The sequence below is a fragment of the Dermacentor variabilis genome, chromosome 5 (assembly GCF_050947875.1).
Source record: "Dermacentor variabilis isolate Ectoservices chromosome 5, ASM5094787v1, whole genome shotgun sequence".
NCBI classification, from domain to species: Eukaryota; Metazoa; Arthropoda; class Arachnida; order Ixodida; family Ixodidae; genus Dermacentor; species Dermacentor variabilis.
The window spans coordinates 166,961,782-166,974,281 of record NC_134572.1 but is presented as its reverse complement, the minus strand read 5'-3'; the positions used below and the strand labels follow the sequence as shown (position 1 = coordinate 166,974,281).

General features: G+C 45.8%; 1 protein-coding gene across 1 annotated transcript in view; it reads right to left on the bottom strand.

Moving 5' to 3' along the window:
- Nucleotides 1-12,500, bottom strand: part of LOC142583695 (sperm-specific sodium:proton exchanger-like) — a 98,921-nt gene that overhangs the window by 66,711 nt on the left and 19,710 nt on the right. Inside the window, exons 6-8 of the mRNA XM_075694182.1 lie at nt 9,917-10,306; nt 7,097-7,303; nt 5,159-5,240 (exon numbers count right to left, since the gene is read on the bottom strand). Of these exons, the coding sequence (XP_075550297.1) occupies nt 5,159-5,240; nt 7,097-7,303; nt 9,917-10,306 (679 nt within the window). The remainder of the gene's footprint in view (nt 1-5,158; nt 5,241-7,096; nt 7,304-9,916; nt 10,307-12,500) is intronic.

The window sequence follows — 12,500 nt, the reverse complement described above, 5'->3', positions numbered from 1 at the left end:
TTTATTGCTTAAGTAACGCGAGGGCACGGTACGATAAACACAACGCATCATTAACGCAGCAGCTTTTTTTTAGCTGAAGTTTGGTAATATTGTCAGGTGTACGTTGTTCATGTTTTCCGAGTGATCGCTTTTTTTTTCTTTTTTGCCGCCTAACCAGTGCTACGAAGCCATCAGTCGGAGCGATACGCGCTTTCCTGTAGCAGAACTTTTTCAGTTGTTGTTGTTGTCGATCTAGCGAAAGGGTCCTTGTCTAATCGAATGGAGTGCGGCGCTAAAGTAAAACACGCGTGTACAGTTTGTAGCTTACATGAATACCAGCGATTACGCTTAAATGAACCACGAGTCGCATACGACAGCAGACCCGGGGGATCAGATTTCGACGATTGACGACTGTGCTCATGCTGTCATTGTGCTTGAGTGTTATTTTCTTTTTTTTTGGGGGGGGAGGGGGGGTGCAACATTGCGTAGAAAAGATTTAGTTTCGTGACTTTGCAGTTTGGCTGCTGTCTGGTTCTTCACCGTCCCTACAACGGAACAATATACAGGGTGTTACAGCTGACTTTTGCCAGAGTTTAAAGATATGCCGATGCACTCTAAGACGACGCAACCAAATGCATGTTGCTCATTTTTGTATGTAGTATATCACGCTATTTATTGTATTTTGCTTGATTAGATAATTCGTCAATAATAATTAGCCAACTTCGGAACCAACGAAGCTTCGAAAAACATTGGAATTAGAAATGGTAGAGTGGTTTCCAAAACGTTCCAATAAACAGTTTCTGTATTCCGTATCTATTAAGTATTATTGTTTTTCAGCGTACTGCGGATGCCCACGAAATATATATTTAAAAAAGACCACGTGACATGTCCGCTTACGCGTCGTGATTTCAATGCTCCCAAGCGTTTCGCACACAAACATAGCATTTAGCCGGGTGTGCTGCCGCTGCATCATGTTATCGCTATCATGAACCGCCGCGAGGGAAGCACATCACTGGCGTAAATCGCACAGCCAACGCCTTCGTCACTGCCTTGTCGCCCTTTAAAGCGGCAGCGCGCCCTACTAGATGCTATGTTCGTTTGTACGCGGACAGTTTGGGAGCGCTGCAATCACGGTGCGCAAGCGGGTATGTCAAGTGGTATTTTTTTTTCTTTCATGCGCATCCGCAGTAAGCTGAAAAACACTGATAATTATTAGATATAAAGTTAGACACTGTCTAATCGGACGTTTCACAAACCGCTTTACAATCTTTCTAGTTGGAATTATTCACCTAACTTCGTTGCTTCAGAAGTTGGTTAATACATCATCCTCGTCATAATCAGCCCATTTTATGTCCACTGCAGGACGATGGCCTCTCCCTGCGATCTCAAGTTACCCCTGTCCTGCGCCAACCGATTCCAACTAGCCCCCGCAAATTTCCTAATTTCATCGCTCCACCTAGTCTTTTGTCGTCCTCGATTACGTTTTTCTTCTCTTGGTACCTATTCTGTAACCCTAATGGTCCAACGGTTAGATAACCATTGGACCATTACCTGCGCATTACATGACCTGCCCAGCTCCATTTTTGTCTTTTAATGTCAATTACAATATCGGCTATACCCGTTTGCTCTCTGATCATAGCCGCTCTCTTTCTGTCTCTTAACGTTATGCCTACCATTTTTCGTTCCATCGCTCTTTGCGCGGTCCTTAACTTGTTCTCAAGCTTCTTTGTCAGTCTCCAAGTTTCTGCCCCAAATGTCAGCTCCGGTAAAATGCACTATTGTACACCTTCCTTTTGAATGATAATGGTAAGCTTCCAGTCAGGAGCTGACAATGTCCGCCGTATGTGATCCAACCTATTTTTATTCTTCTATGAATTTCCTTCTCATGATCAGGGTTCCCTGTGATTAATCGGCCTAGGTAAACGTACTCCTTCACAGACTCTAGATGCTGACAGGTGACACTCAACTCTTGTGCCATTGCCCAGCCATTGAGCATTATCTTTGTCTCTGCATAATAATATTCAACCACACTTCAACACTCTCCCTGTTAAGGTGCTCAGTCACTTGTTGTAACTCGTCTGCAGTATTGCTAAATAGAATAATGTCATCTGCAAACCGAAGGTGGCTGAGATATTCGCCGTCGATCTTTACTTCTAAGCACGCAGCGAATAGCATTGGAGAGATTGTGTCTCCCTGTCTGACCCCTTTGTTTATAGGTATCTGCTTACTTTTCTTGTGCAGAATTAAGGTAGCTGTGGAATCTCCGTAGATATTTTCCAAGATATTTACATAGGCAGTCTGCATTCCTTGATTACGTAATGCTTTATCACTGCTGGTATCTCTACTGAATCAAATACCATTTCGTAATCTATGAAAGCCATATAGAGAGGCTGATTGTACTGTGGATTTCTCGATTACCTGAATAATAGAGAGTTTTAGCTCAGCGGGTTTACGTTTCGCTCCGCTCGCGGTCTCCACCGTTGCGCCAGCGGAGCGGCTCGCGAAAAAAGAATTTTAGCCCGGCGGATCACTCACCCACTCGAGCGGAGAGAGCGGAGCGCTCTGCTTCCCCACCTAGTAGTCCGAATAGGAGTTACTGAGAAATTAATTTGAATTACGCTTGCTTTTACAATGCAAGAAGTGTTGAATAAAGATATATTACATGTTCTCAGTACATTATTTGTTAATAATATAATGAGTACTAATCTACGGGTCAGCGCCGCCGTCGCCGTCGTCGATGCACAACTGCCGGCGTTCATGTTCTCGGCTGCCATCGTGCATTTCCCATACACGCCCGCGCGTGCTTACGCACGCTCGCGCGCTGCGTATACCCTCCGCTGGGGAGTGCTTTCCAGCGGGCGTAAACGCTGCTCCGTAAAACCACTGGCCGCCTCAGCGTTGTGCGCATGCGCAGTCGTGTCTCCGCTCGCCCGCTCCGCTCCGCTGGCCGTAAACCCACTGGGCTAAAACTCTCTAATGTCATGGATGTGATCCATTGTAGAGTATCTCTTCCTGAATCCAGTCTGTTCCCTTGTATGGCTAAAGTCCAGTGTTTCCCTTAATTAACCTTGACTAATTACCTAATTAAGCAAAATACAAATGTAGCGTGACACACCGCATACAAAAGTAAGCAACATACATTTGGTCACGTCGTCTTAGAGTGCATCGGCATATTTTTAAACTCTGGCTAAAGTTAGCTTATGACCCTGTGTATTAAAGCAAACGTGCGTGTAAAGCCTTGATTCCGTGAGTACGGTGTCCTGTCGATTGACATCTGCAGAAGAACAATGTATATTTTGAAGCTAAGTACGGGCAGTTCAGTTGCGGAACGGGAAATGAAGGGGGGGCTGGCATAAGTCCAAAGGAGATGAAGACATGAAAGCAGCAGTATGTGTTTGAGGGCTAAAAAGAGAATTTCCTATTTTAGTCGAGATGAAGAGGAAGGAGTCGAGATGAACACGTATGTGGTGCAATGCTTAGAACAGGTAACTGGTATTGCATTCGAGCAACACAATTACTGTAAATGGAAGATATCGATAGCTGGAGGAAGGCATGCATCGGGCTTCATTCTGCAACCTACGTTTCGACACAAATGGACTTGTCTTTCCTGGGGCAGTGATAAAGGCAACTGCCTTCGATGAAATGTTTGTTCCATCCTTATAGATACCTTAATCAACCCTTTTCGACCGTTCACTATCGATCGCGTTCCTGTGAACGTCTGTCTTTAATCGAAGAGAAGCACAATGAAGTGTGGTAAGGTGCTAGGTTAGTGATAGAATTAGGAAATCTGTAGGTATGTGATCGATGTTGGCTGACGTAGAAAATGGCAACTGGAGACGGCTGGGAGAAACCTTTAACCTGGATAGAGAATGAGTGTTGGCTGACTTAAAAAATGGCAACTGGAGATGGCTTGGAAAAAGGTTCATCCTAGATATGATTCGAATAGGCTCATGTCGTGATAAATATTTTACGGTGCTGTGAGCAGAGCAACGACGACGCCTTTCATCAGGTCTATGAAAAATGCAACGCATGATATCCGGGCTAGACCATCTTCCACCTTCGTTGCTTTGCGAAACGTTGCGTGTAAGTTAAAAAATTTTCATTGGTCTCTCTACCTGAGGCAATATCATCAGTGACTAACAATATTTTCCAAAGAACATTTTATTGTTAGCCTTACTGCCATCGTTGTGAGTTCTTGTCCAAATATTTGATGACCTAGATAACACAAGCGAATCCAGGGTGTGCTGAGTGTGCACCTGTCTACGTTCACCAGAACGTAGTGCTTACTTCCCATGAACCTTATGTTGGAACACATTCACCCAGTTTGGTTAACGGCACAGAGTACGTTACAAGAAAAAAATGTCCATACGCAGCACATCTTCTCCCTTAAAGAAGTAAATGGTGCCTTTGTTAAGAGGAAGCTTTCGCTCGAGCCCAACTCCGATGCTGCCTATTAAATGCACGTAAAACGCAGAAACGCTTTTCTGAGACATCCACGGGGCCCAAAATTAATGAAGTTTGTCGCATTTGAGAGAGAAAGGTAAATTACAATGACTGTTGGGAGCAGCATTTCGATTTAGGACCTGAAATTTTTAATAGAATTTTCAAAACTTAGTAAGTTTTAAAAAATAAGCACAATGTTTACAAATTCGTAGCTCTGCACTTTAACCAGATGTCGCACTTCTGTAAACTGTAATAATTAGAGCTTTCAAATAAGCGGACAAATTGTATGCCAATTTATATCTTGCATAAATTTATTACATCGTTTGCAAGGGTATCACAAAGGTTCTACTCACAAATTAGAAGTCCACTACTATTACTGTACTATTAGGTGCTATTTACGGAATTGTGATATTTTTCATTGCTGAGTTAGAGTTGTAAACTCATAGTTTCGTTTTCTGAAAGTTAATTTGTCAATCTTTATTTAAGAAACTGACAATATAATTCGAGAATTTCCAACTAACATTCACTAGATTTAACCTCTTCTTTCAAATGCTACAAACCTCATCAAATTTTGTTAGTGGTTGCCGAGAAAAACGATTTCTCCTTTCCCATGAATTTAAGTAGGCCCCGAGCTAAAGCTCCCTCTTAATTCTAATTCATTTCCTGCCATCTGCACAATTAACTACGGTAATCCCCAAACCATCCAACCTTCTAGTACCCCCTTAACGCATCTTACCAAAGATCTTGAAGATGTACTCCAACAGCGTGACGTTAATGAGTTGGGTCAGAACAATGTCGCAGACAATGTTTGGGAATGTCTGAAAAGATAGCAAGAGTGGGTGTATTCATTTAAAATGATGACTTTGTACGTAAGATATATTCTTCAGTGCGTAACAGTTATGACTTACACTTCAATAGGCAATGGTTCTTTTCCGCTTTTGTCCCCCCACTTATTGGAAGAACCTACAACACCTCTCTATCCCAACTAAGCGTCAAACGACGTTTTTCGTTTCCTCTTGAACATTTTAACTTCAATCATCCTCCTCAACCCACCAGCTTATTCTCCTCCTCCCCCATTGATAGTGGGAAAGAGTGAGTTACTCTCACGCAAACGCTGCCTAGTATAGGAGTTGCTGCTCAGAGGGAGACAACTCCCTTTGTCGAAGCGTTGCCTACTGCAAAATCACTTCTTCGGCTGTGGTATTTGAACACCTGTATTTTAAACATTTTTTAAACAAGCGACAATTAAAAAGATCACCGCCCAAGCGCTACGTATACATGGTAAACCAGCGGACCTGAAACTTGCGCCCCAGTGTTTATCACTGGGTTTATTCCTACGGTTCATTAAACTACCGCTTGGTAGGCTGCCGGATCCTCGGTACGCAGTTGCTGCTTGCGCTCGGCTGCACGAGCCTGTGCTTGTGCCCGGGCTGCGGCATCGGCATGGCATGGACGAGCTGATTGCCGGTACTGATCGGGCGTTGCTGATGGAAAGTTGCCTGCTCCTCAGGAGTACGTATGATGCGTGGCCTACCCATTTCGGAGCCGGAGAGAAACTGCAGCGCGCGCTCGGCTGCGACGGAGAGCAACGACGTTACTACTGGCTCAGCCAATCGCGCACCTTTTGTTTCTCTTTTTTTTGCGCATGCGCATGGGGTTGAGCAGTAGTAGTTTTTAGCGTACAGACGACAGACGGGCTGACGGACGAATCGGTTAGCCCCCATATTAAGCTTCGCTGTAAAAAAAAAGGCAAAATGTACCCAGTGAAGGAGAGCAAGTCTGACGTTCCCAATCTTGCGTTGCATAAATGACAGATTTGCCTTGTGTCCCCGCTATCAAAGAGCGTATGAAACGCCAAGATGCTCTCAATAAAAAAGACGAAAAATAAAGAAAGAAACCAACCCGCTTAGCTGGTTTTAAGCAAATCCACGGCATTTAAAAAAAAGCGAGAATTCGATGGTCTCTTGGATCAAATCTTCATCTCAACCATCACCTCGTTACCAGAGTTGTCGCAGATAAAACGATACAAAGATATAACGATTCAAGCCTATAACGTTTCCTAACTCCCTTTGAAAAAAAGAAGAAAGAAAGAAAAACCTATCACAGTATAGATAAACGTACTTAAACGTTTGAAAAAAATAACAAAGGACAGTATACGCATTTCACACTGCTGATAGATATACAGATATATTGTAAATGAGGCTTTTGAGAAATGGACGCGAAACGATAGGACAGTATTTTTACTGCACTTTAAGTTTTCCAGTTTTCTGAGCTTGTTCTGGTAAAACGCTCGAAAGTTTCTACAAGCTTATCTTTGGTGCCATCGTTTCCTCAAGGAACTTGTCGGAGATGCCTTTATGAGGACGAGTCTCCTCGTCCAAACGTTGGCCCCTGGGGCAACCCTTGTTGGATCACAGTCTGTATACTTCAAGCTCAAACCTTTCTGTGGGCTTCTGTCTTGTTTATGACGTCATCTCGGCTTTTAAATGTCTCCACTCTCTCTGAAATCAATTCACTTCGTGCCTACTGAGAACGTTTCTGCCTTCAGCGAGCATTCTATGCAAATAGAAATTGCAACTGGCTGAAGCTTCCCATCGAAGTCGATATACAGACTGAGGCCTCCATGCTGCCTTGTGCCGAGCTCGTCATTTTGCAAACCAGCGAAGGCGCTTACCCTGCCCACGTAGTCTACGTTGAGGGTCGACTGGTAGTGATAGAGGTACGTGACGATGGTGATGTTGAGCGGCCCTTTGAGCCCCATCCATACCGTGACCACCGCTTGGCGCCAGGACACCGGGTAGCCAAACTGCTCGAGTATGGGGAACAGGGCCACTACCGAGAACAGCCGTGCCAGCGTGCGCACGCAGTAGGCGAGCGACACCTGCATATGGCCAGAAAGTCGCTATGGACTGCGGCAGCTCCCTGCCTGCGTTGGTCACTAAACGTTGACACGAAGTGCTCCTTAAATAATTGTGGTTAAAACGTCTGACATATCTTCAAAGTGATGGCTGTCAAAGTTTTTGAACGTATGTTGCATTTCGCCCTAAAAATTTTTTCTAGTACTGGGACTTTATAAATGAGGGATGCGTTGCTCCTGCAGTTGTGTGTGTGCCGCCTGCTGCCTGTACTCTTTGCAGAAGGGGCAAGAAGCCTGGCGTGGTAGCACAGTGATTATTCGCGTAGCGGTGCTAAGCTCAAAGTCGCGGGTGTAATCCCGGCCGCAACAGCCGCACGGTGCGAATCCCGCCCCAGGGACTGAATTCACGAAGCTTTTTTTTTTACAATTCGTGAGTGTTTTTTTTTTTTTTGTTATAGCGAAGCTGTCCATGGCTAGGCTCCGAAAAAAATCGTGGCAGCGAACGGAAAACTTTCTCGCGAATGCTCTATAGCTGTCAGTGTAATGTAGGTATCTTGGGAAAAACCATACAGAAATTGGCCGCTAAAACGGCTCTATCATTACGGCGAGCTTTGTTTACTTGTCATAGTTCACAGTGAAGTTGTAAACGTTACAGAAGTCCCGTCTGTTTTCAATACACGGGCATCTACGGAGGGAACACGGTTTCATAAAACGGCTGTAACAAATGTTTTATCGAAACGATTCCGAAACAAATAGTATGCGGGTTAGCCGCTAAAACGACTCTAACGTACGCTGAGTTTTATTTACTTTTCATGAGTACGTACTTCTCAGTGAAGTTGTAAATATCGTGGAATCCGCGTCTGCTGTGAATACATGGGTTTCTACGGGAGGAAGACGGACAGCCCCGGCGTTTGTCCGTTAGAATAAAACTGTAGTCCTTCCACGTTTCATTTGGCTAATTAACTAGGAAGCATGCACAATCAAAAATTACAAACGAACGTGCTTTGTTTCGTGCCTTCGGACTGCGCATCGGTCAACGCATATGGTCGCTCGCGTCGAGGCTCGGTTTAACGGCCACCTGCGTCTAAACGACGCTCAGTCGCAGCTGCGTCAACAACGCCTGCGTCTTTAGAGGCGCGCCTTAAAAGCCCTCCGGCGGTAGCTCTGTGCATGTATGACGTGACGTAGTGCGCGCCTATTTCTTTGTATTTCGCATAAATGACACATATAATTATATGTATAGTTACGTACCAACAAAGCTCTATACTAACAATTTTACCACCATAGCACCTTCGCAGGTCAACCAGCTTCACAGGTGGAATGGCTCCTCAATTTTTTTTCTCCCTCAGCCAGGACCCATCGCTAATAATGTGTTCGGTATCAGGATTAGCTTGCATTCACTCTACGATCAATTAAATTGTAAGAGCTTTTGTGAATTTGTGGCCAGAGTCTTTTTACCGGGGCAACGGCGCGTTAACAGCAAGCGCGCGTAATCTTGACCCTTGTCGCGAACTGTCCTCAAAGCGCGCACGGGAGCGGTGGTTTCGACGTCGGGGCAGCCGACGATAAAGTCATGGCGAGTGAGTACTGGCGCTAAGCATATAAGATTAGGTAAGACGTTACTGTGGTCATTTTAAAGCGAAAGCTTTACTGGCCTCGAACTTGCGATTTCGCCGTGGCGGTGCTTCGAGGAGGCACATGACGTCACAACGCGCGCCTCGCCGCGGATATTTCTCTCTCTCTCTCCCTCGCTGCCTAGTCACTACTGCGCATGTGCCACTGGTAGCACCGAGCCACCGGTGTTCCGCGGCTGCGCAGCGCCGCGCCTTTGCAGCCGTCGTTTGATATGACGTTACACCGCGTTTCTCGTCGTTGCGCTCGCCTCCGCTCGCTTCGCCAGCTGCGTCGCATGTCTGGTAACATGTCGGAGGATTGAAAAGGAGAACTCGCGTGCGCCGCAACCACAGTTGAGGCGGCAGTATGGACGGCGACAATTCTGATAAGCCGGAGGAGGCCTGGAATCGACATCGGACCGAGATGAAAAGGAAGCGAATCGCCCAGGAAACAGACAAACAGCGCGCCGAACGAATGGCTAAACGCCGCAACATAGCTAGACAACCAGACTAACTTGGACTTGCAATCAAGATTAACCAAGGCTAACCATGCTATGCCTTATCTCTCGCTACGTATATCCTGGCATAGCCGAGCTAAGCCACTGCCAGTATTTTTTTACGCCAATTTCCGCTGTCCTCGCCAAAAGATGTCTGGAAGTGCTGCAAATTCTGGAGCTATTAAGGATCGGCCCACCAGATTACCATCATTTCTGATTCTGATTATTCTGAATTCTGATTCTGATTCTGATTTATTACACGCCCTTCGAGATCGGTTCAGCTTCTTTTACTCTGTTTTACAGGGATACCGAGGTCGCGTAATTTGATTTTGCGACCTCGTGCCTGGGAGCGCAACGCCAAAGCCATTAAGCATCTACGGTGAGTCAAGGTGTGCATGTGTGTGTGATTGCGTGCATGTGTGTGTGTGTGTAAAAGGGGGGAAAGGGGGGAAGAACCGGGAAAAACTTTGCTTGAACGTGCAGGTCAGTGTAATACAGCGCGCAGGAGATCCACCGCCGACACGTGCCTTCGGGAGTGCGGCGTTTCCGAAGAATATCAGCATCAGCTCGCCAGTGTAGAGCGAGGACACGAAGAGTGACAGGAAGCCAGAGACGTCGTAGATGGTGGACCAGTACTTGTGCAGCAGGCCCTCGAGCTCGGTGCAGGCAACGAGGCGGTGCGACGTCGTGACCAGCGTGAAGGCGACGACGCCGTCGACGCCTGACGTGCCCATCACCTCGAGCAGGCAGAAGGTGGCGTACGTGAGGCAAATGTGCAGGTACGTGTTGCTGCTCTGGCTCTGCGGGGCCACGCGCAGCGACCATATGGCCAAGACGCCCATCACGACGCCGCCTAAGGCACCGACCACGTGCGACAGCAGCAGGTGGTTCAGTACCGTGGCCAGACCTTGGTTTCCCTGTATAGAGGTGCGTTTTTGAAACGGCTGTTTCATTAACGAAATAATTTATATATTTACACGCATGCATTGAATATGTGGACGCCGCAGCGAGTGATAATACGAATAGACCAAAGGCTTTAGGCAAGTCTAATGACTGAAAAGACTTTCGATGTAAAGTACAGGGCCCGTATGGGAAGTATTCACATGACGTCATGCACGTAATTTTGTAGTCCTTTTTCCAGCTTGCATTGTGCTGCTGGAGATAACGAGATAATATTACGACCTCGATGACGTCAGTCTATGCCCTCTCTAGCGTAGCGATTTCTTTCACTCGAAGCTATTCCTTTCTTCTCATAACGCTTACGCCTGAGAAACTCTGGTGATAACGTAGAAGGAAGGCTGTTCGAAGAGCTCAGCAAGGGCAAAAATGAATATAGCGATGGAATCGTTACATTATTCTGTCCCAGATTTCTTGCATTTGGCGTAGCTTACGTAGTACGTCCTCTTGCTCGCCAATCGAAGCATCAGATGCATGACAGCAAACTACATGCTGTAGGAAGTACAGACTTGTATGTATTTTCAATATAGTCTGTTTTAAGTACTTTCGGGAGTATTGTCGTATTGGCTATTTCAAGGTTTTTCTTTCACTGTTCCATACAATGCCACATAATTTCTTCAATGTATGTATTTATATGATCCAATAATAGTATTTGATATTTTCTTTGTTAATTCTCCTTCTTTTGAAACAATTTCTTCTTACTTGCATTAATGCAAGCTCCGCGTACTTATATCAACCAACGGCTATAGTTCTAACATATTCGTGCATTCTTCCGCCAGAACACGCCGCAGTAGCTTAGCGGCTATGGAGTTGCGCTGGCAAGCACGAGGTTATCATCAATCGCGGTTTTGGCACGTAAAGCCCCAGAACTGAATTCAATTGAAGCAGTGACATATTTTAGCAGCTGAGGATTTGCGTCTTTATTTTTCTGAAGTTGAGGCAGGGAGTTCTCGTCTATCAGAGCCTCTACGAGACTCAAGGCGGAACTCTGAATGAATGTTGTTCTTACCAGTCACCTTCTTGTAGACGAAGGCACTGGCAACGACCACAAGGTATGCCAAAAAATTTTCTTTTGTTCAAAACCATCTAAAAATTAAATTATGGGGTTTTACGTGCCAAAATCACTTTCTGATTATGAGGCACGCCGTAGGGGAGGACTCCGGAAATTTCGACCATTTGGGGCTCTTTAACGTGCACATAAATCCAAGTACACGGGTGTTTTCGCCCCCATCGAAATGCGGCCGCCGTGGCCGGGATTCGATCCCGCGACCTCGTGCTCAGCAGCCCAACACCATAGCCATTGAGCAACCACGGCGGGTCCAAAACTCTGCTGGTGCCGCACGAATGGGTAGCACGTGACGTTGTGATCAATTTTGTGGACACCACCCACTTTGCTGCGATCAACAATCACCTCTGTCGGGCACAGGAACCTGCTGCTCTCAAAATTAGCTGCACCTGTCGACATATCACTTTGTGGGCGTCACCTGCCGTGCTCGATCAAAAAAGAATGCAGTGAGGCCATACTTGCGCTTGTAAGTTTTAATGTGGGCAAGCTCACCTTGTCCAAAGTAGGAGCAGTACAAATTTCGATCACACGAGTAGTTCGTCCACGGTAAGGGAATGGTTAAAAATGGTGATCGGTGCACCGCAAGGCGCTACGTGGTCGATTAATACCCGGTAAATTCATAAGAGGTAATAATTTTCTAAAAAAACCTTAACGAACACTTTATTACGGCAGACGAAAGGTGAAAGTGACGGCTTTTAATTCACGGCTGGTACGCTTGCACTTTGTGTTAAAATTTTAGAAAAGTTATAAAGGAACGTATTTTTAACACCTACCATGGCTGTAAATGAGCTTATCATGGCCGACAACTGTATACGCCGGTGATTGTTCATATGAAAAGCAGCGGGCAATAGCGGTTTGTGCAGCTACAACAGCATCAAAGTCCACGTCCAAGTGGGTAACTGCAGTAAATTCAAGGAGAGGGGGGGGGTCCCTTCTCGAAGTTACCCGATCAACACTTACTTCAACGCACGAATGTCTACCGTGTCTGTTGCAACCACATCCGCTATGTTCATCGTTAAAGAAAAAAAGAACTGAAACACGAGAGCGACAACTGATTTCCGGTGCATTTGTGGCCTCCCAACAAATCC